The sequence below is a fragment of the Triticum dicoccoides genome, chromosome 3B, assembly GCF_002162155.2.
Source record: "Triticum dicoccoides isolate Atlit2015 ecotype Zavitan chromosome 3B, WEW_v2.0, whole genome shotgun sequence".
Taxonomy (NCBI): domain Eukaryota; kingdom Viridiplantae; phylum Streptophyta; class Magnoliopsida; order Poales; family Poaceae; genus Triticum; species Triticum dicoccoides.
In genome coordinates this window covers 784112348-784140031 of record NC_041385.1, presented here as the reverse complement: position 1 = coordinate 784140031, position 27684 = coordinate 784112348, and the positions used below count along the sequence as shown (strand labels likewise).

At 43.3% G+C, this 27684-nt stretch overlaps 1 protein-coding gene and 1 pseudogene across 1 annotated transcript in view; one reads left to right on the top strand and one right to left on the bottom strand.

Moving 5' to 3' along the window:
• Nucleotides 1-1804: 1804 nt before the first annotated feature.
• LOC119280030 (anthranilate O-methyltransferase 3-like) overlaps nt 1805-27684 on the bottom strand; it is a 40385-nt gene continuing 14505 nt past the window's right edge. The window contains exons 2-4 of the mRNA XM_037561034.1: nt 2567-2961; nt 2229-2487; nt 1805-2143 (exon numbers count right to left, since the gene is read on the bottom strand). Coding sequence (XP_037416931.1) covers nt 1805-2143; nt 2229-2487; nt 2567-2961 — 993 coding nt within the window. The remainder of the gene's footprint in view (nt 2144-2228; nt 2488-2566; nt 2962-27684) is intronic.
• LOC119282225 lies at nt 3490-4720 on the top strand (annotated as a pseudogene).

Here is a 27684-nt window from a genome sequence, read left to right as displayed (position 1 = left end):
CGGCGGAAGAGGAGGCGGGGTCTGGGGGGCAGGCTCGTCATGGGCGAAATCAGCCCACCGGACACGGGGCGCGATGGGGACGGCGGCCACGGGCAGCGAGAGAGCGGCCGGAGAGGGGGACAGAGCCGAGGGCGCCAGGGCGGGACACCCGCCGGAGGGAGCGGCAGGGGCGGAGGCGGAGGGAGCCACAGGTGGCGAGGGCGCGCCGGCGCGGTCGCCAGGATCGCCAGAGCCAGCAGGCGCCATCCAGGTCGACAAGATGCGGTGTTATCTTCGATAGGAGTAGGACTTTTCGTCGTTATCATTGCTCTCAACACATACGAGCGTGTTTCTCCAACGAAACGTGGTTAAGCAGAAACAAGAAACATAGCAGCAACATTGGTGTAGGCTGTAGGGTAGGGCCAGGATGAAAAGGGTGCACATAACAGCAACGAGTACAATGATTTTTTTGAAAAGAAGCAACGAGTACAATGAAGGGAAGCGCTGTGCGTGCTGATGCTGTTTGGCCGGTGGCAGTGAAGCGTCGTGCTGTTTGGCCGGTGGTGTGCATCTGGTCACAAGACGCCAGCGTAAACGTCAGGCAAGCGCTGCTCATGCCAGTCAAGGAGAGAAGACATACATCGGAACATTATTGTTCAGCACGATGTTTTTTATTCTTCTAAATTCGAGCCCCTTAGGACTCCAATCCATTAAATAAACAGAATAGTATATTTTTTTTGCTGTTAATTTGTGGAAACCAGAGCCAAACAGCACACTCATAAGCACATCTGCCAACCTGGCTACCCATAAGACCCACACACATCATCGAGAGGACGCCGTCGAGGTTGTTTACAATGTCATCATCATCACTTCTCCGTGAGCAAGAGCCTCTTACTTCACCGCACTTGACCCCTCTCCATCTCTTCAAACAGTGACATACGAGAATTCGTCAGCCTGCCAAATGACCGACCAAACACGTTGAAGGCCAGGCAACTCCGACTTTGCATATATTTATGACCAGAAGGGCTGCATAATAATCAGAAAATTTTTAGCATCAAACTCAATCAGCAAAACTTTTGTATCAAACTTAGGTGCATGCCCACTTCTTCTCCTTTGGTTCTCTCATCCTCCTAGCTTGGTATAGCCATATACGCCAGCCATTACCCAGTCTGGCACCATCTCTCCTATCCGCCATGGTGAAAGCTTTCGATTGCCTGAAGAGCATCTTCAGGTTTTTACTCTGGCATCTGTTCGAGCACCTTGCGAGCATCGTCCAAACAGTGCCCTGACCCTGATCACCATGCAGAACTGCATCATAGTAGTTGGGGCTGATGGAACAGGCAGGAGCATGATTAAGGGCAAAAATAAGAATACAGTGAGAGCCATGGGCCTGAATTATGGTCAAATGTGTAAAGAACACTTAAAGAGTTAAGACAATGAAAAAATGAGCTGGAGCGATAACTGAGAGCTAGAATAAGGTTGTAGCGTGAACATGTACTTGGATAAATGAGTCGCGCATTTTTAAAATATATAAAATAGTATATTCAAATGACAGAATAATACAAATGTATAAATTCCATAAAGATTGAAGAGAAGGAATCACATAAACCAAAGCCCACTCCAATGTGCAAATCGACTAATGAAGTGTGAACATGTTGCTGCCTTCCATACTAGCCACCAATTCACCATCCTGAGTAACAAAAGTACAAAACCAAAGGCAACTGTTGACTTCATTGAAAGAAATCAACGTCTCAGTCTCATTCAAATATGGCGTACCTTTGGAAAAAGCAAAGCAATCACACCACCGGCCACGATCATCAATCCATCATGCCTTGGTGACCGATAAAGTCAGCATAGCTAATCCGACATGCTCTTCCTGCATCAAGCTTGTGTCCAAGCTCCAGTGCCGCTCCGTGATCCTCACGAATTCGTCCATCACATCTCCGAAATGTTGCACGACTATCTGTTCATGCACGGCTCTTATCTGGTTCGCAATCCAGCTTGGGGTGACAAGTGCACTGTCCAGGTCGATTAAAAAGTCATGCACCAGAAACTCCTTGATCGAAAAGGACCCCTCTTCTTGGATGATCTCCCTTAGATCATCCTTGGAAGGTCCATAGACTGGCACGTAGAAAGAATCAAACTTTGCCTTGTCGATTACACCCTGTTGATCACCGTGAAAGGTCAACTACTCATGCCTTCGCAGGTAAACGATAAAACTCTATGCTAGAAAAACTAAGAAAATGTACCTCTGAGGCCATAATACTTAGAACCTGAGCAAGAATGTCCCAGATGTGAAAGGGGGCGATGCCATCAGAATGCCTTCCTATAATGGAAACAACCATCTGCCCTCCTGTGACTAATTCTTTAGCTCTCAGTTCTAGGAAATGTCTGAAATCCTTCCTGAGCTGCTGTGCATAGGCTTCAAGGACCATAGGGAGCTTTTCACGCCTAGCATGATCATTGATGTAGTAAGCCGGGATCTGGTTCCTTCTTAGAACTTCAGAGCATGTGAAGATAAAGGTTTTGATTAGAAAATTGGCAAGTTAATGCAATGGATCGATCCATCAAGCAGTGTCACACTCATACCTTTGAGAGCCAGTGCAGGCTACTGGACGAGCACACAAGATGCACGGAGCTACTAGTGAAGAGCCTCTCATAAAAGGATCCTGGTGCGACACCCGTCACGACCACAGGGTCGTTGATTCGACGGAGTGTGACGAGGCTCTTCACCACCGTGTTGAAGTCGTTGTCAGGCAGGTCGTTGAGGAACACACACAGTTCCGGTGGTGCCTGCTGGAACTGAAGACAGTAACCATGAATCGCCTCGACAGCGACCAATACCAGTGACAACGAATTTGGGCCAAAGGAGCAGCCCAAGTCCGCAATCACCATCATTTCAGGTAACAAGGTGCTGGTCCTGCTGTATAAGTCTATGATGGCTCCTTCTATCAGGAGCTTCATCCTGTTTTGCTGAGCGTTCTGCAGTCAATTTGAACTTCTTCAGCAAATTCAGTATAATCTTTCAGCTAAATAGCATGCTTCGTAACTTCTTCATTTCTTCTTTTGAATTTCAGGCATATAGTTATATTATGAACTCCTGCGACAAAAATTATTATGAGCAAGTTCCTGATGGACAGTTTTAAGAAGCCAAGTGTCAAAGAAGAAATAACTTCTTTCGTGAATACCAGCTCGTGTTTTCCTGAATAACTTCCTCATTTCCTGATGAACTCTGTTATATTTGGGTTCTCCTGAATAACTTCCTCATTTCCTGATGAACTCTATTATATTTGGGTTCTGATGGACGATGCTTTCTCTTGGCAACGTGTGGATGGAAATACGCCGTTGGATGTCATTTGAATGGCAGGGATTAATACACTTCAACTCAGCCAACTTCATTTTGACAATCCCTGTTCGTCCAGTCCACCACACCACCGGACACACACACGCCACTCGAATTCCCAACCGCCACCGCCGCCGCTGCCCACGCTGCTCCGCAGTCGCGGCGCCATGCTCCACCTCCGGCAGCGCGTCCTCTCCCATCTCTTCTTCGCCGCGCCCTCTCCTTCCACCTCCCCTCTCCTCTCTCTCCACCGCCTCCTCTCTGCCGCCGCGCCCGCCGTTTCCCCAAACCCTAGCTTCGCCGTCGAGGACTACCTCGTCGGCACCTGCGGCCTCACCCGTGCCCAGGCACTCAAGGCCTCCACTAAGCTTTCCCACCTCAAGTCGCCCGCCAAGCCTGACGCCGTCCTCGCCTTCCTCGTCGGCCTCGACCTCTCCGCCACCGATGTGGCGGCCCTCGTCGCCAGGGACCCGCAGTTCCTCTGCGCCAAAGTGGAGAAAACCCTGGCCCCCAATGTCACGAGGGTCACCAGCATCGGCCTGTCAAAATGTTGAGATTGCGCGCCTCGTCTCGCTCGCCCCCGGCCACTTCCGCAACAGATCCGTCGTCTCCAAGCTAGAGTACTACCTGCCGCTCTTCGGCTCCATCGACAACTAGCTCCGGTCGCTCAAATACGGCTCCGGCTTCCTCGGCTCTGACCTTGAGAGGGTGGCCAAGCCAAATGTCAAGCTCCTAGCAGAGTGTGGGCTAGGTGCTTGTGATATTGCCAAGATGTTCATCCGTGTGCCAAGGATGCTTAGTGCCAAACCAGCGCATGTCCTAGCGATGGTCGCGTGCGCCGAATGTATAGGTGTGCCCCGTGGATCTGGGATGTTCAGGCAAGCGCTGCACGCTGTCTCATACTTCAGCGAGGACAAGATCGCTACCAAAGTGGACTACTTGAAGAGGACACTTGGGTGGTCTGATGCCGACGTTGGCATTGCTGTGTCCAAGGGTCCGTTTTTGCTGGCAAGATCAAATGATGTGCTGCAGCGTATGTTAGACTTCCTAATCTCTGAGGTGGGGTTGGACCCAGCCTACATTGCTCATCGCCCCGCTGTGCTCACTTACAGCCTGGATGGACGGCTCAGGCCCCGCTACTATGTTGTGAAATTTCTTAAGGAAAGTGGATTGCTAAATCATGACAGAGACTACTATAGTATGGTGATGGTCAGTGAGAAGGTATTTGTGGAGAAGTTCATATGCCCTCACAAGCAAGCTGCACCTCACCTTGCTGAAGACTATGCAGCTGCTTGCACAGGGCAGGTGCCTACTACATTCACATTTACATGAACCAAGAAGCAGGAAAATGGATTGCTAGAGCGCGAGTGGAGCTACTATTCAGCAGTCCTGGTGACAAAGAAGATTTTCATGGAAAAGTTCATATGCCCTCACGAGGAAGCTGCCCCCACCTCACAGAAGACTATGCTGCCACTTGTAGGGAAGTGCCTTCTAATTTCAGAATTATGTGACCAAGAACGGGCCATGAGAATTTGTAATTGCGTACGGCGCAAAAAAGTTCACCTATGTGTAGTGAGCTGGTAATCTGTCTGTGTGCCTGAGTGGATGTTGGTTGTCTGCTATAGTATGTCAGATACATGCTAATTTAGCGTCGCTAGTCCTGAATGAAACAGGTAATTTTATCGTGAGTTCTTCTATGTCCATTACATCATTCAGTAGAGAAGAAAGAATTACAGTACAATCAACCTGTCCATTGTGATGTCATATTGTCATGCATACTAGAACTATAAGAGTGTGACATCAGGGCATTCTGCAAATGCTTCAAATATATTAATGAAGAGTATATCTGCACGCCCTATATGTTTATGTTCTCAATCGCCATTGCAGCTTTCAATGCAATCCCGGGTCAATCTATCTTTCCATGAAAAAAGGTTCTCATTTTTGCCATGAAGTTGATATGAAATCCCAAAATTAGCTGAATGTCTTTTTTCGTGGCAACAAATCTAGAATGAACGTGTTAGTCTCTGCTGAGGTTGCAGTTTTGATCTATTCTGTTGGTTGCTTCCTCTAGTTCTTTTGAGCTGAAACTCTTCATCCTTCCTGCAGTAGCTTTGTTTACAAGATATTAACTGTTGTGAAAGCAGGTCACTGTTTACTACTAATGGTTTGTATCATTTTTTTCGTTTGTTTTTCTCTTATATTCTTGGATGGCCTACTGGCTGATACTTTTTCTAGGAGCATCTGATGTCAAAACTGAATAATTCAGTAGTTGGCCAGTAGCATTTTGTTGATAGCCTACCCATGTAGCACTACGTAACGGATATTTCGAAGGCCCTTGTATTTGTACCGGAGACACAAATTGATACATGTATGGTATGGTGCTGAAAAACAGAGGGCATTTCATACAATATGAAGCAAGTAATCTTAAAAAGGGTTATGGCACTACCATGTTAATCTCTGCCATACCTGCAGTATTTATATAGATTCTCGGGACATGTTTTTCCCTTGGAATATTTTTTGGGAATAGTAAGGTGAATCTTATGTACCATCCTTTGTTTTATATTTTGCTTTGTTAGACGCTCTTTTATATTTGCTTTAGTTGTGTTGTTTACAAACTCCTCTGAAGACATGTAGACTGGAATTGGAGAAAAGAGAATGAAAATGTTGAAGGCTATTGCATTAGCCAAGAGATAACCAAGCTTAGTCTTAACATTTAAGGACATGCAGTATCTTTCTCAGTTATGCCGAATGTCATCCCTTCGTACACTCTTTTCAGTTAAATCTCAGTCATAGAATCTTGCAGAATTACTAACACAGAAATTGTAGACATGCTTGTCTACCTCAAATTAAGAATCAAGTTGTGAGGAGAGGATGTTGCACATTTGTTTGTTCCTGATGTTAGGCAGCAGAAATTGGAAGAAATGAGATCTCAGCTGTTTGCTTACAGTAACACAAAGATGTGCACATGCTATTATTGGCAAAGAGATCTTATTTGAAATGAAGATCAGTTGTGTGTCTCTTCTCTAGTGCCTAGGTTAGCTTGTGAGTATATATAGAAACAAGATCAATGCAATGAAGGCGAGGGGATTGATGAACGAAGTGACTTGCCAGATGGGCAATAAAGACGAGTATACTAACCTATTTACTGAATATTGTAGATTGATGGTGCTTTCTTTCTTCTAGGAGAAGATGTGATGAAACTGGATATAGATGCATAGTTCTTTCTTCTTCTTTCCAGGATATCGACCAAGTATGGTGGCCGGGCCTTTGGTACACTACACATGATTCTGAAGGCTTTGTTAGTTGATGGTGAAAGTGCAACTATCCCTAGGTGGTTTTGGTAATTCATAACAACATATAGCTCATTGAGCTAATGCTATTCCAAGACTATTATTTCAGGAAAGCTCAATGAATGGCATGACATGAATGATGAAAGTGGATCCCTCAAAATATCAAGGACAAAGGATTGGCTCAAGCTCAAAAGCTCAAGACTCTTCATTGAGTCTAAAGGAAAAGCCAATACTATCAAGGAGGGATGAGGTGTTGCTTAATGAGCCTCTTGCTTCAAGTGCTTAGTGATATGCTCCAAATACCCTCAACTACTTTCTCACATCCTCATATGACCTAAACCCAAAGTCAAAATCGGTCACACCGATTATTTCTATCCGGCGCCACCGAGTTCAAATGTCATAGCCACTGCCACTAACCCTAGGCAAATCGGTCTCACCGATAGGGATCTCGGTCTCACCGAGATGGGATTGTATTCTCTCGGTTTCCCTTCGTAACATTTCGGTCTAACCGAAGTGAACGATTGGTCCCATCGAGATTGCAATGTAAACTCCCTGTTTCCCTTTCATAACATTTCGGTCTCACCGAAATGAGCGAATCGGTCCCACCGAGTTTACCTGACCAACTCTCTGAAAAGCTTATTACCAAAATCGATCTCACCGAGTTTGTGTAATGGTCTTACCGAGATTATGTTATGCCTTAACCCTAACCATATCGGTCCTACCGAGTTGCATGTCGGGCCCACCGAAAATCCTAATGGTCACTAGGTTTACTAAATGGGTCCGACCGAGTCTGTTGAATCGGTCCCACCGAGTTTGGTAAATTGTGTGTAATGGTTAGATTTTGTGTGGAGGCTATATAGCCCTCCACCTCCTCTTCATTCGTGGAGAGAGCCATCAGAACAAACCTACACTTCCAACTTACCATTTCTGAGAGAGAACCAGCTACTCATGTGTTGAGGCCAAGATATTCCATTCCTACCTTATGAATCTTGATCTCTAGCCTTCCCCAAGTTGCTTTCCACTCAAATCTTCTTTCCACCAGATCCAAATCCCATGAGAGAGAGTTGAGTGTGGGGAGACTATCATTTGAAGCACAAGAGCAAGGAGTTCATCATCAACGCACCATTTGTTACTTCTTGGAGAGTGGTGTCTCCTAGATTGGCTATGTGTCACTTGGGAGCCTCCGACAAGATTGTGGAGTTGAACCAAGGAGTTTGTAAGGGCAAGGAGATCGCCTACTTCGTGAAGATCTACCGCTAGTGAGGCAAGTCCTTCGTGGGCGATGGCCATGGTGGGATAGACAAGGTTGCTTCTTCATGAACCCTTCGTGGGTGGAGCCTGTGACACCCCAAGATTTTAACATTGTTTTGTTAATTAAAATTTTGCCAGGAAATTAAAACTATTATTTTCTGGGCTCACTTTTGATTTTTGAAACATTCCTTTTCTTATTATCATGGAGTTTTTACCTCAAGTGAAAAAAAACTTCCCAATTTTATTGGACTCTCTTACCCCCTCAAATAAACTTTTCTTTTTATCACAGGAGTTAATTATAAAATTATTTCCCTGATCTTTTTATCACAGGAGCAAACCGACCTCGTTGCTCTATAAAAAGAGGCCCCCGAGCATGTTCCGTTCGCGAGGCAGCCTCAGCATGCTCCCCTCGTTCTTCCGTGGCAGCCAACCGACCCGGGGAGGTCTTCTTCCCCACCTTCGGCGACTGCAGCCGCCGCCACTGCCCCGGCCATTCCGGCGCCACCAGAGCCTCCCCCTCTCCACTTTCTTCATCAGGAACTCCCTCTCCCCATAGTCAATCCATCCCCCTGCTCGATTTTGATTGGGACTCGCCGCAGGAGAAAAATCACTTTGCCCGACGGCCACCGTCCGCTGCGAAGCTCGCCGCCGGCAGTTCCGTCCACCCCAGAGACCGTAGCAACTACCGAAGTGACCGCCTCGATCCCCTGAGCCCGCGGGGACCTCCGTTTCCCGAACGGTGCCGCCGTTCGCCGGCGAGCATCGCCGGAGTCCCGCCTCCGCTCGGGGCAGAGGAAGAGGAGGGAGGTCGACTAGTCAAACCTGACCAGTGGGTCCCCCGGGCCCACTATCAGTGACTCACACGCCATCCACGCTGGAGTAAGTGGAAACGTAGATTCCCAAGTACGTCTTCGACGTGTACCGTTTCTTTTTTCTTTTTGTTTTTTTAAAAACCAGTTTTGACCACAACTTTGACTGCCTATAACTTTTTAATTATAACTCCAAATGAGTTGATTCTTTTTCCTACCTCTCTCAAATATTGTCTAGTTTATTTTAAGATTTATTTCAAAAAAAATTCAGACAACTTTTCGGTACTGTTTTAGAAACTATATATTGATTCAAAAATATTTTAAATAGGATTTTGGAGAGAGGAGAAAGCTTTCAAAAGTTTTGGAGTGCACCCTGCCTTCCACACCTTGAAGGCAAGCATTCTGAACCCTGGCATAATATTTTGCGTGCATTGTTTGACACGATTATGACACCACCTCAATACGTGGAACTCGTTATTTTATGTGGTGATGTGATCTTGTGCATGAATGCTTATTGGAAATTTCCTTGCTGTTGGAAATGGACATGCTTGTGATAGTGATCATCCTTGTATGCCTTTCATGCCTACCGGAAGGGAAACGGGAAAGTCTCTGTCTTGGATAGACCCGAGCTTGTCCCTAGTTCCTCGTCGAGACGAGTGTGTCCGGCATGGCATGAGGGGTATGATGAGTGGTGATTCTATCTGTTGGATGAAATACATTCATTATGCTAATCATGCAGGGAAATTATAAACCTCCTGAGTCGACCGTAGATCGAGTCTTGTTCCATTAACCCCCATAATTGTTTCGTACTACCACTTGTCCCTACAACAAGTAGGGTACGGTTCAGTAAGTCGTCAACCCCTTTCTAGCACACACCATACAGAGAGGCCATGGTGGAAGATATCGGTTGTAGCCGGTAGGCAGGCCACCTGGTCCGGGGGCATGGGTGTTTCCGGTTGGGACCGAAATGGGAGGCCACCCCTTAGAGCGCGCGATATAAATTTGAACCCATGCTACGGGAGGTTGTAGCCTCCCCACTTAGAGTTTTGCTTGACAGGTGTCGTGGGTGATTCCAGACACCGGTGAGTTAAGCTGGTGTGTGCAAGTCAGGTGAGTTTTCAATTAAAAGACCGTAGACGGAATTAGTCCCGGAGGACTAAAGGAATCCGTTACTCGTGGGTAAAGAGTACACCCTCTGCAGAGATTAAATCTATACAAATAGTCGTGTCCATGGTTAAGGACTACAGTCTGGGGTGGGTCAAGTGTCGATCTTAGTGTCGGTCTTCGGAGGAGAAACTACTAAACCAGAACGTTGATCATGACTGATGATTTGTGATAATTATGTTTATTATTATTATAGACTAACCCATTATATTATTTGAATTATTGAATGTCCCTGGGACGGTTCTACCTCCTGGATATTAATTGTGATTATTTACTTTATAAGCCCTTTATGTGGTGTCGCTGAGACGCCCGACTGTGGCATTGCTTGTCATTTATATATTTATAAGCCCTTTATGTGGTGTCGCTGAGATGCCCGACTATGGCATTGCTTGTCATATATATATATATATAAGCCCTTTATGTGCTGTCGCTAAGACACCCGACTGTGGCATTGCTTGTCATTTATTGATAAGCCTTTTATGTGGTGTCGCTGAGGCGCCCGACTGTGGCATTGCTTGTTATTTATTTACTTTATAAGCCCTTTATGTGGTGTCGCTGAGACGCCCGACTGTGGCATTTCTTGTTATTTATTTATTTTATAAGCCCTTTATGTGGTGTCGCTGAGACGCCCGACTGTGGCATTGCTTGTTATTTATTTACTTCAAAAGCCCTTTATGTGCTGTCGCACAGACGCCCGACTGTGCCATTTTATTTCCACTCCATTATTGCATATCATGTTGCACATAAATAACCTGCTTGCATGCATAAAAGATCTTTATTTATGACTGACGATGTGATCATAGAATATTTCAGTGCATGATTTTCAGTTATATTATCCCAGTGTTCATAATGTTTGCGAGTACATTCAAAGTACTCACTGGCTTGTCCCTGGCTATTGTCTTGGCCAGATTTCTTGCACGGAGAGGAGCGACGTGATGACAGCCCCGGAACCTAAGCAACGGTGATAGCAGCCTCGCGAAGATAGGAGTAAACCTGGTCAGCTGTTCCTGTGGAAAATGGAGTTCCATAGACGCTGATGATTCATAGACCGCTTCCGCCGTCAACCACTAGAAACCATTTGTTGTACTCATAGGCCAGAATGGTTTTGTACTGCATATGTTGTATTTTGCTTGGATTTTCTGTATCAAGTGGGTGCCTCATCAGCTAACAGTTATCCTGGGGTTGGTGAGCACAACGGCCATTTTCTGGAAAATAATACCCGGAAAACCGGTCGCGACAGAGCCCTCCGTGGACTCGCGCAACCGTTACCCTTCATGGGTTGAAGTCTCCATCAACGTGGATGTACGATAGCACCACATATCGGAACCACGCCAAAAACATCTGTGTCTCCAATTGCGTTTGAATCCTCCAAACCCTTCCCTTTACCTTCTTGCAAGTTGCATTCTTTAATTTCCGCTGCTCATATACTCTTTGCATGCTTGCTTGAATTGTGTGATGATTGCTTGACTTGTCCAAAGATTGCTAAAATCTGCCAAACTCTAAAATTGGGAAAAGGTTAAGTTTTTAATTGGTCAAGTAGTCTAATCACCCCCCCTCTAGACATACTTCAAGGTCCTACAAGTGGTATCAGAGCTTTGGTGTCCATTTGCTTTGATTTCCATAGCTTTTGGTGGTCATAGCCTTGGTTTCACAACCTAGAAGAGTATGGCGTCTAGCGAGGGAAATTATCACCGTAGAGGTCCTTACTTTGATGGTACTAATTTTGCTAGTTGGAAACATAAGATGAAAATGCATATTCTCGGACATAATGCCGCCGTTCGGGCTATTGTGTGTATTGGCTTGCAAGGTGAATTCTTTGATGGGAGAGAGCCGAATCGTGAAGCTAATGTGGATGAATTGAAGATGCTGCAATACAACGCTCAAGCTTGTGATATCCTCTTCAATGGCTTGTGCCCCGAGGAATTCAACAAAATCAGCCATCTTGAGAATGCAAAGGAAATTTGGGATACTTTGATTGATATGCATGAAGGTACTAACTCCGTCAAGGAATCCAAGTTGGATGTGCTCCAAAGTCAGCTTGACAAGTTCAAAATGAAGGATGGTGAAGGTGTCGCTGAAATGTACTCTAGGCTTGCTCTTATCACAAATGAGATTGCCGGATTAGGGAGTGAAGAGATGACCGACAGATTCATCATCAAGAAGATCCTAAGAGCATTGGATGGAAAGTATGACACTGTGTGCGCATTGATCCAAATGATGCCAAACTACAAAGATCTCAAGCCAACGGAAGTCATTGGAAGAATTATTGCTCATGAGATGTCACTCAAGGATAAGGAGGAACTTCACAACAAGTCAAGTGGTGCTTACAAAGCCTCATGTGAAGCCCCCACATCATCAAGTGAGAAACAAACCTTCAATGAAGAATTGAGCTTAATGGTGAAGAACTTCAACAAATTCTACAAGAGTAGAAGCAAAGAAAGAAGCTCTAAGTCAAGGTCCTACAATGACAAAAGATCTTCTAGTCGAGAGCGCAATTGCTACAATTGTGGGAGACCCGGACACTATTCCAATAAGTGTACGGCACCCTACAAAACAAGAGAAGATTCTCCAAAAAGAAGAAGCAAAAGAGAAGAATCACCACCAAGAGAGAGGAGGAGTAGAGATAATCGTTATGAATGAAGACCCTCACGGAGAAGCAAGGATTCGGAAAGGAAGGACAAGTCATCAAGGAGCTACACAAAACGAAGACATCAAGCTCATGTTGGTGAATGGGTATCCGGCTCCGACTCCGACAATCACTCCGAGAGAAGCTATCACTCCGACTCCGAATATACTCAAGATGAAGGTGTTGCCGGTCTATCACTTGTGTCAACCAACTCCTACGACATATTTGACTCACCAAATGAAGGAATTGGAAGATGCTTCATGGCCAAAGGTCCAAAGGTAACACATCCCGAGTATGTTTATTTCAATAGTGATGAAGATGACTTGCTAGGTGATGATGATTTACTTGTTGACAACTCTAGTGATGAATACTATGATGAAACGTCAATTAATCATGCTAATCAAGATAAAACGAATGACAATGATAAGGAGAAGATTGAGCTTCTAACTAAAGAACTAAACACTCTTAAGTTAGCTCATGAAACTATCTTCGAAGATCATCAAGAACTTTTAAGGGCTCATGAGAAGTTACGCTTTGAAAAGCTCAATCTTGAGCAAGAGCATGAGTTCTTAAAAGCAATCAATGATGATCTCCGTAAGAAAAGTTCTTCTTACATTGCCAAGCGTTTACTCTTATCTACTTACATGCCTCAAGTCAAGTCTAGTAACAAGTACAAGAAAGATCCTTCCTCTAGTAGTAACAATAATAATGCCAAATCCAATATTGTTGCCTCTAGTAGTTCTCTTGATTCCACTAATGATTCTCTTAGCCAAGTTACACTTGAGCAAGAAAATAGCTTATTGAAGGGAATTATAGAGAAAGGTGTATACAAGAGCCTTGCCGGGAGTAAGCAATTCGAGGAAATTGTACGCAAGCAAGGAAGGCACCGGAAGAATCAAGGTGCTGGTTTTGAACGAAAGTTCAATGCCAATGGAGTTGAGTGGGAAGAAGATCAATACCCCAAGACGAAGTTTGTTCCTCAACAAGAGAAGTATGATCCTACTTCCTTCAAGGGAACACAAGAACACGATGATCTTCCACCACAAGACCACAAGAACAAAGGCAAGGACAAGCTTCAAGAGGAGATTGATGCATTTGAAGAAGCACCTAAGGCCTTGGTCAAGTAGGTTCCCAAGACTACGTCAAGTTCTACTTCATCAAGTACGACTACAACTCCAAGGATTCCCATCAAGATGATGTGGATCCCGAAGAAGAAGAACTAGAGAGTTATTGAGGGTGACTCCGTCAACATTCTTCACTCGTATCATTATGGCAAGGACAAGTGCAATCAACTTCCACATCTTGCACTAGTTCAAGGAGTCACAAACCCTCATGTTGGTAAGGCAAGGGACAAGGTAACCTAATGATTTCATGGACATCATCTTGTGTGTGCATCACTCTATGTCTATGGATATTCTTGTTTGTTCCTTGTGGGACTAACCAATGTAGGTATGTTGAAAGTGCAACTCACTCCAAAGGATTGCTCCAAATGATCTACATAAACATTGAACATCCACATCTTCAACACCTACATGAAGTCATCATAGACAAAACCCAAGGTTAGTTCATCCCTCTAAAAGGGGATCTCACATCTAGGGGGAGCTTAACTCTAAGAATTGAGTCAAAGCAACTCTAATGGTGTGAACACATCAATGCATTATGTAAAAGTGGTAACCCCACTTGAGCTTAAACGATGAGTATGACCTATGATCAAATGTTCTCATTTGACTCCTAAGTCAATATACTCATATATAGATGACCTAGTCATTGCCAATTGTTTGATAGATGCTAGAATTGGTTGTGCATGCTTTGCCACATATTTCATTTGCCATTCTATTGTGTGAGCATGTTGGTTGCATATTTTACTCATTCGAGGACATCCACTTGTTGCTTTGATTGTTTTGGGTTCTTTTTCTTTTTGCCAAGTGGATGGATAAGAATGCCTAAGAACCTTCTCTAGCTATCTATGCTTTTCTCGTCTCAAACTCTATTCATGCTACATCACAAAATTTGATCAAGTCAGATTCGAACCACTCTGTGTGAGGAGCACTCGGAGTCCCCGATTCGTCTGACCGATTCCTCCATTCGAATTAGGTTTAAACTTCCAAAACTTCTTTGTGATTATCGGTCTGACCGATTCCTCCATTTCGGTCCTACTGAGATCACTAAGTCGATCTAGGTTTTCAATCTCGGTGCAACCGATTTGAACCATTCGGTCACACCGAGTTGCTGTAACTGTATACAGTAATGCATCTCGGTGCCACCGAGTTGTTCCACTCGGTCACACTGACAGGGTCGGGCTATATATACTCACGGGCAAAAATTTGGAAAATTTCTCCAAACCCCTTCGCCCGCGCATAGCTCGCTCTACCTCCAAGGTCTCCGGATCGTCTCCTCGTCGCCAGCCGCCTCCTGTCGCTGGTCTCCACCGTCGTCAATGGAATTCACCTCCGCCGTTGCCGCCGTAGCGATTTCATCGCCAAGCTAGGGTATGGACTCGATCATAGTGCTATCCTCGTTTGATTCCTAGCACATTGTGTTCATTATGATTCTTGCCACGATTGAAACACTCCTATCTAGTCAATACAATCCTTAGAATAGATGCAATTTGAAAATTTAGGGTTAGGTTTCCGCCGACACCATCTCGGACCCACCGAGTTGAAAAACTCGGTCCCACCGATTTGGCAAACGCCATTGCACTAGTAACTCTCGGTCCGACCGAGAATTGCTAATCGGTGTGACCGATTTTAGAACTTTGTGAAACCCTAGCAGTCTCGGTGCCACTGAATTGTGACTCGGTCCTACTGATTTCACCAGTTTAGGTTCCAAAACTACTTCGGTATCACCGAGTTTGAAAATCGGTTGATCCGAAATGCTTTCTGTGGAAAACTAAAACTGAGTTTTTGAATCATTCTTTTGCAAAAATCTCTGCATTTTGTGATGCTCATCCAGTCTATCTTATCTATAACTATTCACAGGGTCAGCAGTCAGTGATTTGCAGCATGTCAGACCAAAGTGATAGTCAGAACAAGTCAGAAGAGCACAATCATATGAGTGAGGGCACTAGTCCCTCTAGCACTGCAGATGATGGCAGCTGGAGCACCCCAAGCAATCTGCCTAAAGCTGCCACCAAGACAAGGAAGAAGAGAACCTCAGAATCTGAGGATGAGGATTATATGGCAGAAGAAGATGAGGCTACTTCCAAGAAGGTAGTGCTCAAAAAGGAGTATGCCTCAGCAAAGAACACAAAGCCTGGACTCAATAGGAAGGTTCCTGCCAAGAGGACACCTATGCTGAAGGTCAGAGGCTCAACTCAAGTGCCTGAAAAGACTGATCCCAAAGAGGCACCTGCAAGAAGAGTCACAACTTCCAAACCCAAGAAAGTTCCCGCTGGAGAAACTATGAAGTTTACCACTGAATCAGAAGATGAAGCTGCTGGTCAAGATAAGAAGAAGAAGAGAGCCAAAACCACTACTGCCCAGGTTCTTGGAAATCCCTCTATGAGGAGAGACTCTGAAGAGGAAGAAGAGGTTGTTGCACCAGCACCCAAGGCACAAAAGCTAATGGGTGATGCTATAAAGTCAGGGGCTGCAACATCAAAGCCCAAAGAAGCACCCAAAGCTGCCCCCAAGCCCAAGATTGCACCAAAGAGGAATACCAGGAGTATTCCAGCTACTGAGAAGAACAAGGCGCCAGTGCCTGAAGTTGCTGATGAGGAAGATGATGAAGGACAAGTCCTGAGGAAGCTAAAGCCCAAGATTCCAGACCACAATGATGCTCATCCTGTGGCTGAGAACATAAAGTTGAGAAAGGATGCATGACTCAGATTGTGGAGGCTGTCAGATCCATATGCTATCAGGAGAAGAACTGATGTTGATTATAGGTTCCACACTAAGGAACAGCAGGACTTCTATGAGACAGTGTTGTTGGACAAGAAACCAATAGTGTGTGATATGAGGTGGGTCGACTGGACCTACATGAAAGAAAATGAGGAACACTATCCTGGAGTGCAAGACAGTTTTGTTGCTTGTGGAATTGCAGACTTTGTTGGGCAGAATCTCACAAAGTGGAATGATGAGCTCATTATGCAATTCTACTCCACAGCACACTTCTATCCAGATGGCAGGACAGTTTGGATGTCTGAAGGTACAAGGTACCAGTCAATAGTTGAGGAATGGGCAAATCTTATCAATGCCCCAAAGGAGAGTGAAGATGACTTGGATGTCTATGCCAAGAGGAAGATGGACCACAATACCATGGCTGACATGTACAAGGAAATTCCTAATGCTGCAGTTGAGACACATAAGTTTGGGTCAGTTCACTTCCTTCTGTCAGGGCTGCCAACAATCAACTGGATCCTAAGGCACACTCTTTTGCCCAGGTCAGGTGACCACAACATGATTAGAGGGCATGCTATCAACTTGCTACACTTGTTTGATGTGCCACATAAATTCAAGGTCATGAGCCTCATTGTTGAGACCATTAAGAGGACAACAGCAGATCAGAAGAGAAGTTGTGGGTATGCCCCACAAATTCAGGAGTTGATTAACTCAAAGATGGGCACAGGAACATACTTGCTGGATAAGGAACATTTTTCTATCTATCCAGACTTTGAGGACAATCAAGTTGTAATGAATGAGAATGAACCATCATCAGTGCAACCTCAAGAGAAGAAGGAGAAAGCAAACAGAGAGAAGGCTGCCAAGATGCCAACTCAAGAGGAGGCATCTGAGTACTTTTTGAAGAACAAGCAGGAGTATCTTGGTTACTTGATAGCATCAACACTGAGGATTGAGAAGGGGTTGGCCACCCTAACTCAAAATCAGGAGAGCCTGGAAAGAATCATGGAACAAAAATTCTATGATCTAGATGTCAAAGTAACTGAGATTTGGTCAGTTGTGGAGCAGCTCCAGGATGACATGCAGGAGAGGAAGGGCAAGACAACCACTGATGCATTTGCCAGAGTGCCTAGAGCTCAGAGGTCGGCTACAGTGCCTGTGACAGACACCAGAGCCACATCATCTGCACTAGCTACAGCTCCTACAGCTCCAGGGCAACCAGCTCCAGCACCAACTCCTCCAGCTCCATCCACGTCAACTGCAGCCTTCGTCCAAGGAGCCATCTCTACACCTCCACCTGAAGATCAAGCCTGAGAGTCGATCTTGCACTATGCATTTTCTATGAACTTTTTGGTAACTTGTTGCCAAAGGGGGAGAAAAATGTATAGATCATAGGCTTCGAGAGAGAGAGTGTGTTGCTTTTGTTCTCTCTTGCTTTGGTGGTTAAACTTTGTTTGCTTTTTATTGCTCGAGATACTATGCTATTATCTGTGAGACATTGATGATCATGTGTTTGATCATAAGCTACACTTATGCTTGTTAAATGATATTATCTTACCTATCCTTTTATGATCATTCACTTTGCTTGGTGATGAGTGCATGTATTCAATCTTTATTATTTTGAGCGCTCCACCAAGATGTATGTGACATGGAAGAGTAACCCATGAGCCTAATTCCTTGTGCATTTGCTGTCCAAAGCAAATTTTAAACTATGCACAAATTTAGGGGGAGCTCTTGCTTATCACATACTTCTCAAAGCGACGATGTTTTTCAATCTTATTATCATTTGTCGAAGCTTTGATCTATATGTTGTTATCAATTACCAAAAAGGGGGAGATTGAAAGTGCAACTATCCCTAGGTGGTTTTGGTAATTCATAACAACATATAGCTCATTGAGCTAATGCTATTCCAAGATTATTATTTCAGGAAAGCTCAATGAATGGCATGGCATGGATGATGAAAGTGGATCCCTCAAAATATCAAGGACAAAGGATTGGCTCAAGCTCAAAAGCTCAAGACTCTTCATTTTACATTTTAGTGATCCAAGATCACATTGAGTCTATAGGAAAAGCCAATACTATCAAGGAGGGATGAGGTGTTGCTTAATGAGCCTCTTGCTTCAAGTGCTTAGAGATATGCTCCAAATACCCTCAACTACTTTCTCAAATCCTCATATGACCTAAACCCAAAGTAAAATTCGGTCACACCGATTATTTCTGTCCGGCGCCACCGAGTTCAAATGTCATAGCCACTGCCACTAACCCTAGGCAAATCGGTCTCACCGATAGGGATCTCGGTCTCACTGAGATGGGATTGTAATCTCTCGGTTTCCCTTCGTAACGTTTCGATCTAACCGAAGTGAGTGATCGGTCCCACCGAGATTGCAATGTAAACTCCCTGTTTCCCTTTCGTAACATTTTGGTCTCACCGAAATGAGCGAATCGGTCCCACGAGTTTACCTGACCAACTCTCTGGAAAGCTTATTACCAAAATCGGTCTCACCGAGTTTGTGTAATCGGTCTTACCAAGATTATGTTATGCCCTAACCCTAACCATATCGGTCCTACCGAGTTGCATGTCGGTCCCACCGAAAATCCTAACGGTCACTAGGTTTACTAAATCGGTCCGACCGAGTCTGTTGAATCGGTCCCACCGAGTTTGGTAAATTGTGTGTAACGGTTAGATTTTGTGTGGAGGCTATATATACCCCTCCACCTCCTCTTCATTCGCGGAGAGAGCCATCAGAACAAACCTACACTTCCAACTTACCATTTCTGAGAGAGAACCACCTACTCATGTGTTGAGGCCAAGATATTCCATTCCTACCATATGAATCTTGATCTCTAGCCTTCCCCAAGTTGCTTTCCACTCAAATCTTCTTTCCACCAGATCCAAATCCCATGAGAGAGAGTTGAGTGTTGGGGAGACTATCATTTGAAGCACAAGAGCTAGGAGTTCATCATCAACGCACCATTTGTTACTTCTTGGAGAGTGGTGTCTCCTAGATTGGCTAGGTGTCACTTGGGAGCCTCCGACAAGATTGTGGAGTTGAACCAAGAAGTTTGTAAGGGCAAGGAGATCGCCTACTTTGTGAAGATCTACCGCTAGTGAGGCAAGTCCTTCGTGGGCGACGGCCATGGTGGGATAGACAAGGTTGCTTCTTCGTGGACCCTTCATGGGTGGAGCCCTCCGTGGACTCGCGCAACCGTTACCCTTCGTGGGTTGAAGTCTCCATCAACATGGATGTACGATAGCACCACCTATCGAAACCACACCAAAAACATCCGTGTCTCCAATTGCGTTTGAATCGTCCAAACCCTTCCCTTTAGCTTCTTGCAATTTGCATGCTTTAATTTCCGCTGCTCATATACTCTTTGCATGCTTACTTGAATTGTGTGATGATTGCTTAACTTGTCCAAAGATTGCTAAAATCTGCCAACTCTAAAATTGGTAAAAGGTTAAGTTTTTAATTGGTCAAGTAGTCTAATCACCCCCCCTTAGACATACTTCAAGGTCCTACAGATGATGCGCTGAAGCTTCCTTCTGTACTGAGGGTTTTATTCAGAGAAGCTCCTAGTTTTCTCCTTCTGAATTTTGAAAGTTATTTAGTTCTTCTCGAATTTCCTTAGATATTGTATGTAAACTCTAGATATGTTACCCTTGGTGCATGTATTCTTCTATGGTTGAAGGAAATTAAACAACCCAATGTGCTCATGTAATTGTTGTTCCTTTCGAGCATCAGCAAATGTTCAGGCTAAACTTGATATATGTTAATTCTACTCGAAAACATGAATAAGATACCCACTTCATCCTAGGAACTGCAAATCAAAACAAGTAGTGAGTCTACGTACACAATTAACTTAGTTGCAGCCAAAATGAGGGGGATAAACAAATGTTGTTTAACAAGCCATATCGAGTCATATACAGTGAAATTTTGGTGTTCTGTTTGAGAAAAGCTAAAATGGTGTTAGTTTGTGTTCAAGTATCAACACTGAACTTGACACTTCATGATAATTTACATCCACACGAGGACATGTTTTTCTTTTGCACTGCTCTGGGGCAGGAACTTGTGCTCTGAACTTTTATTTCATACACTGGCAAACTTCTTGTGTTATAAAATGGTGTTTATTTTTACTCTTCCTCTATGAGCACTGCAACGAAGCTGCTGCCCGGTCAACAGTTGAATTTAGCACCAGCTAATGCGTGCAATTTCTTATTATTCCTACAGAAAAGCCGCAAATGCTTGAGGAGCTATGTAACAGGTAAATTATTAAGGCAACCATGCATTCCATAAAAAAACTGGAGTTCATAATCGGATGTAAAATCAAAACTCTTTGTTTTCCGCTAACTTTTATGCCATGTAAGCAATTAGATGTGGAATTTGAAGCCGCTAGCTAATTGATGGTAGTTTACTCAGACTAATATTTAGTTCGCCTTCCTCTGTTGGTCTTACTAGAGCTCTTTTCTTTAATGGAAACATACTTAAAAGAGCTTTTTATGTGTAGGAATAAAGTTCAGCAAGCTAACTCAGCATTTTGATTAGGTGTTGTTTTTCTTACTTCGATTTGCTCATGACAAGTAAACACCTATTTGAGTAGGTGTTGTTTTTCTTACTTATGTTGAGGTCTACTACGTATGTTCACGCCCTTTTTTGTGTGATTTTCAGGCTGTGGTTGCATACCTTTTCGGAACCCTGAGCAGTTTCTGCAGTAGGAGATACATTCTTCGCTGGCTAATTCTACTTGGAGAGGTCCAGCTATCGTTTCTCTTTTTTTCTCAATGAGAAGCGGGAGCAAGTTAAATATGCTTTTTTTGGTAGGACTTCTGACGAGAGAACGATGCAGCAATGATATCGCGCTGCAGGAATGTGAGAGCAATGGTACTGATTCTGAGGATGGTCTGAGATCTGGCAATATATGAAAGCAAAGGACTGAAGGCATCGCTGCAGTCTGGCTGGATTGTACCGCTGCAGATGCAAGCTTACATGGTTTTTTTGGACAGAAGCAAGCTTACATGGTTGCCAGAGGAGAGACGCATTCTGAAGTTGGCGGGGAAGATCAATGTGGTACAATCAAGCGTCGCTAGCTGGTTCAGTTGGCAATAGTTTGAGAGGCGATGAAGATGAGATGAACTTGCAATGGCTGAGCTTTTCACCCAGATGATTTTTTTTAAACTGTAAAGAGGGCCAGAAACTATGTGTAAGACCTGCTACACGATGGGTTTCATTGTTTCTGTTGGAGGAGCATCAAGACATTGTTTCACCCAGTTGGCAATGTATGTGAACACCATCTGGTTATAAGTTTGTTTGTTTTTTGACCTGAAACTGTAGGGCTTTGGCCCCACAGCATTTTTATTACTCCCAAAACAATATTACATATGTGCAGAACTTACAAGGTCCAAGAGACCCTAAAAGAAAAAAGAAAAAAGAAAAAGCAAAAAAGCTAACCTCAAGGTGGCAAAAAAGAGATCCATCTAAGCAGATCCTCTTTGAACTTAGGCTTAATCCTATGAACCAAAAGAGAAATGTCCAAAATAAAAGAAGACCTCCACCTACGAAAAGAAGGTCTAATATTCCTGAATACCCTGTCATTTCTAACATTCCAGATGTTCCAGCAAGCTAGGAAGACCACTTCAGAGAAGAAAGGCTTGCCCAAATCCCTTCTAGCTTGATAAGCAATGGCAATTATATCATCTCCAGCAGCCCAACTGATTTGAAGATAATTCCAGACCCTGCAACTAAAGTTACATTGAAAGAAAAGGTGATCTCTATCCTCCTTGGTGTGTGTGGGACATAGCACATACAGATTTGAGTCAGAAACATTCCAGTGTCTTCTTTCCAGCATATCCTGGGTATTCAGCCGATCCATGATCAACATCCAAGCAAAGAACTTGATCCTCAAAGTGCAACAACTAGCCCCGATCCAGGAAAGAACTGGGTTGGACACAATGTGCTTATGCAAGAAAGAATAGTATTTCTTGGCAGAATAATCCTTGCCATCCTCTTTCCATACCCATGCATCATTCAACTAAGGGTTATGCTTGGAATTCATGAGCAAGGCTTGTAAGGACTGAAGCTCTCCAAATGCTCTCTCCGAGAGAGGTAAATGAAATAAGGAAGTGAGCTCTCTTTTTTTGGATTGGTTTGAATTGCTTACCACATATGTCACATGGTAAATAAGGAAGTGAGCTCAGTCAAGTCAAAAACCTCAGCAGCATAAATAAGAGGATCAATGGCAAAGGAGAAAAGCCTGGCAAAAATTTGATCAAGGCGGATACTAGAGTCCCCCAAAGACCAAGAATCAGACCAGAACAAGACAGTGTCACCCTTATTAACATGCACAACACTGACCATTCTGAACTTATCCATTAACTTGCATATATTCCTCCACCAGAAGTAGCCACAAATGATTGTAGCATGAGGAACTCTGCCATGATAGTAAGTATTCCAAATTAATTGTACCCAGGGCACATCAACTTTATTGTAAAACTTGCTAACATGTTTGAGAAGCAGAGCCTCATTCTGCAGCCTCAAATTCAAAATACCCAGCCCACCTTTCTTTTTGGGCCTGCAAACCAAACTCCAAGCAGTCAAAGACTGTCCAGAATCTTCCCCATACTTCCTCCAAAGGCACTGCCTCTAAATTCTCTCTAATTGCTTTAAAATACCAGGAGGCAAGTCCAGGCTACACAGGAAAAGATTGGCACAGAAGAGAGGGAAGAGATCAGATACTGCAGCCTTCCTCCATGGGCAAGGAAAGAAGAGCTAACAGAAAGTTTCCTCTCCATACTATAAACCAAAGGCATTAAGTCCAAGATCTTGGGTTTGTTGATTCCCACAGCGAGCCCAAGATAGGTAAAGGGAAGAGTGACAACCACACAACCAAAAACTGAATCCATCCTAGCAATCTCCACTGAATCCACATTGATAGGTAGCATAGAAGACTTATGTTAGTTGACATGTAACCCAATGGACTTAGAGAACAGAAGCAACATTTTCTTCAAAGCAAGCAACTGAGATTCCTCAGCGGGCAAAATAATGAGGGTGTCATCAGCATACTGAATAATTGGGTAATCCTTATCATGGCAGGGAATGGGAAGCTGTAAAAGCCCTTTATGATGCATATCATTCACAACTGACTGCAACAAATCAGCAGCAATGGCAAACAGAAGGGGTGAAAGAGGATCACCCTGCCTAACTCCTTTCTTGCAAGCAAATTGCTTTCCAGGAACTCCATTAAGAAGTACAGAAGATGTACCAGAGGCTAAGAACTACTTCACCCAGGAGATCCATTTCTCATTCAAACCTTTGTACCTCAAAATCTTAAAAATAGCCTCATGCTCAATAGAGTCAAAAGCTTTCTCAAAATCCAACTTGAGAATAACAATAGGCCTTCTAGACTGATGTCATTGATGCAGGTATTCTAGGGTCCAAGCAACACGGTCCTGAATGGTTCTGGATTTGATAAAACCATACTGGTTTTTATGCACACATCTCATGATATCCAACTGCAATCTGTTGGCAGCCATCTTAGAAAGAAACTTAACACCCATACCAGTAAGAGAGATAGGTCGAAAATCATTGACAGATTTAGGAGATCTTTTCTTGGGCACCGGGTTATAAGGTTATTGGTATCTATAAAAAGGGAGAAACGAACACCAGACCTCCTTGTGAGGGAGAAGAGCAAATAACCAGTAGAGCTGACATGAGTTGCTAAACCAAAAGGAACGCGCCATATTAAGGGCCCGTTCGAAAGCTCTCCAGCTTCCGAAACGGGCTAGCTTCTCGCGGGAGCCCAGCGAGCTGGCTTCCTGCGGGAGCCCAGCTAGCGTTCGGCAGCGACTTGGTGGCTGTAGCGAGAGAAAACGCTTCGTGCGGGACTGTAGCGAGAGAAAACGAACCGGTACACTGCCTGGAGCTCACTTGGCAGTGGCTCATCAGGTAATATTGTCCAACTTCTCCTCCTTCAGTTTTTGGGAGCTAGGCTCGTCCAGCTTCTAATATTTGCACCGCGAGGATGCTTTGCTCCACGAAGCCAGCTTCTGGGAGCTGCGCCGTTCGGGCCTGCTCCTGCACGGAGCGGATGAAGCTGGGAGCTGGCAACGTTCCGAACTGGGCCTAAGTACTAGGTACCACAAAGAATCTAGATAGTTTTTGAATTATTTTCAAACTTATCTTGGAAATTGTGAACAGATTTTTAAAAGGCGAGCAATATTTGAATTTTTTCAAAGTGGGATGGTTTTTTGATAGAAACAATTTTTTTAAATCCTGAACATTTTCAGAAAAGACGAACATTTTTTGAATTTTTAGAACAAAGTTCAATAAAGGGAAGATTTTTTTGCAGAAGCACGAATAATTTTTAAAATGACCAAATATTTTTCGAACTCGTGAACATTTTGAAAATTATAAATAAATTTAAAATCAGTATTTGTTTTGAATTTACGAACAAAATTCACTGAAAAACGAATGACAGTTCAAGACATCGAACCATGTAACTCCCGTTGCTAACCTGTCGTGGCTAGCCACACGAGATAATAAGTTTCAATGTCTAACTAGGAAATGCGGACTATAAGAACTACACCTCAGCGACCGGTTTGCTGTAGCAACCCGATATTTTCCTCACTATTTCCTTTTCTTTTTCATGCTCTTTTTTTCATTTTTCGTGGATTACAGCAAAATTTTGAACTCAAACATCTTTCGATTTTATTAAACATTTTTTTGAAAAAAAGTAACAAATTTGGAATATCAGAAAAATACGAACAAAATTTGAACCATTTTTTTGAAGTTCGCCGAATATTTTTCCTTTTTGTACATTATTTTTTGAAAGCATAAAGATTTTTTAAATTCCAAAAAATGAAGCACAAACATAATTTGAAGCTTTCCGAACGTTTTATGAATTTGTGAACAAATTTTGAAAAAATGAATTATTTTTTTACTTGTGAACAGATTTTGTAAGCGGGGATCTTTTTTTATTCGTGAACAGATTTTGTAAGCGGGGATCTTGCGCCGGCCCAAAAGTCAGCCGCCAGGAGGAATGTTGTGGCCGAGGCCTAAGCCTTCCGTTTTTCTTTTTCTATTTTCTTGGGTTTCTTCTCTCTTTTCGTTAATTCACTTTTATCCTTTTAAACTTTATTATTATTTTTGAAACATGTTCAAAAATTTGAAATATTGTTTGTAATACCAAAATAACAGTTTTAATTAGCTGTTTAATATTATGATATTAAATTCTTGTTTTCTTCAACTATTTATTAAATACTTTTAAAGAAAATATTTATTGTTTTCAATTTTATCTTTTTGTATTTGTTAGTTATGTTAAAACTTAACAGTTTTAAGTACTTGTTTAAATTATGATTTAAATAAAAAATTTGCTTCAGACCTGGCATGGATACCTACCATGGGTATGCCCACCTACCGGCAAAACTTGGGGTCATTTTAAGAATGTACAAAAAATACCGTGAGCAACATCGGGTGTCCGGGTAGGTTAGGAAGCTCAATTTGAGCGCACGCTGTTTCTTCACATCCATCAAATGACCGCAATTTTTTTCATTGCCTCGTATGACCAATTAAAGGCACCATGCCAAGTTGTTTTGATTTTTAACAAATTTTGCATTTTCTGGAGTTTTCATGGTAAAAAAATGCTGATAAATTGCGCTCCCATGGGCACCCGACCCTAATGGGTATGGTACGGGTCGTCGACTTCATCCATGGGTTTTACCAATGGACACCCCGGTTAATTGTTGATAATGTATGGGGATAAGTTTATGCCCGTGGGTTACCCGATGGGTCGCCTATTTCAGATGATTATTAATAAAATAAATATTTATGCTGCATCACACTTGGCCTTTTATCTAAAGGCACTACATATATTAGCACATACTAAGCTACTCCATAAGGGATGCTAAAAAAAAAAGCTACTCCATAAGGTGCAACATCTAGCTACTATACTAGTAGGTCGTGGCAGTCACACACAAAAAAAACGGGCACATACGAGCACTCCTTTGTTAACATTTGCTATGGCCGAAAACTAGTCCAACAACCAGCCCATACAAAAATAGCTCATGGGTAGGTGCATATGCGCAGGTGCATATAACTCACATTTAGTCCCACCTCAACTCGAAAATGCAAAGGAGGACCTGCGGGCTCAACATTTATATCTCATCATTGAGTAAGCATAGGGATCTGTACCGCTATATTAGTCTGCATGTATTTCTCAAATTTAATTGGTCGTATGCTTTCTTTTAGGAGAGGTATTTTTCCATAGTCTTAAAAATCCCTGACAAAGAATAAATGCTTCTACATGTGAACACATCTACATGGGAACGGTTGGACACTTGGACTAGACATCTGAAAATGTCCTACGTTTTGAATCATATAAACACATCTAATAAATGCATCTACATGTGAACACATCTTCATGCGATCAGTGATTTTGATAAATCATATAAACACATATAAGATTTAGTTGGACGCTTCACAGCTTGTGGGGTACCAAGTATCTAGGAAGTTTCTTTCAATACTAATTCCAAAAATTATATAGGTAAATCCGAGAGATTTTTCAACACATTTCATGTTTTTTTATCTTAAGTGAAAAACTGAGAACGTCATGGTAATAGTTTTACAAAATTCTTCATAAAAATCTCAGTTTTTTTTTGGAAAATCCGAGGAATTATTCTCTTCTAAAAAGCTGAGAATTTAATAATAAAATTCTAAGAAAGGTGCAATTAATCGTCAAAATCAAAACAAATGTATCGCGTCACATAGACACAAACAAATGTATCGCGTCAGTGAAAGAGACAATTTCTATCTTCATATTTTTACACGCTTCATGCTGGTTCATTTGATTAAATGGATGTATGCCAAATGTCTTTGCCATTCGTTGCTCTATTGAAATCTTTGCTATGTTTGTCAGAAAAAATACCTTGAATTGAATGACTATAGAGGGCATTCACTGTTGCCATATATATAAGCATGCTGTATTGCGCTCTCGCTGCCAATTAAACTAAAACCTGCATCGATCCCCAAACGAACAACTAGTGGCTTTGATTCAAGGGCTGTGCGTCGCCATGTGCTCCTCGTCCGCGTCCCACCTCAACTAGTCATTTAACACCGGTTGGCGTGAGAAATGCAATAAAGCTGGTTGGCGTTTGCTCTGAAGTTGCTTCGTACGCCGGCTAGCTGCATTGGCACGCTATAAAAAAGAAATGAAAACATTATATGCATTGGGCGCCCTAATGGATCGGTCACCCATCTGATTCAGGTACGGGTCTGGCATCAGGCCCAAGGGGTAGGGTCATGGGCGTGAGATAAACCCGATAGTGTGTTCGGGTGTGGGTCTAATAGAGGTTGACCCGGTAGCAGGTTTGAGTTTGTCGATTTGAAGAATG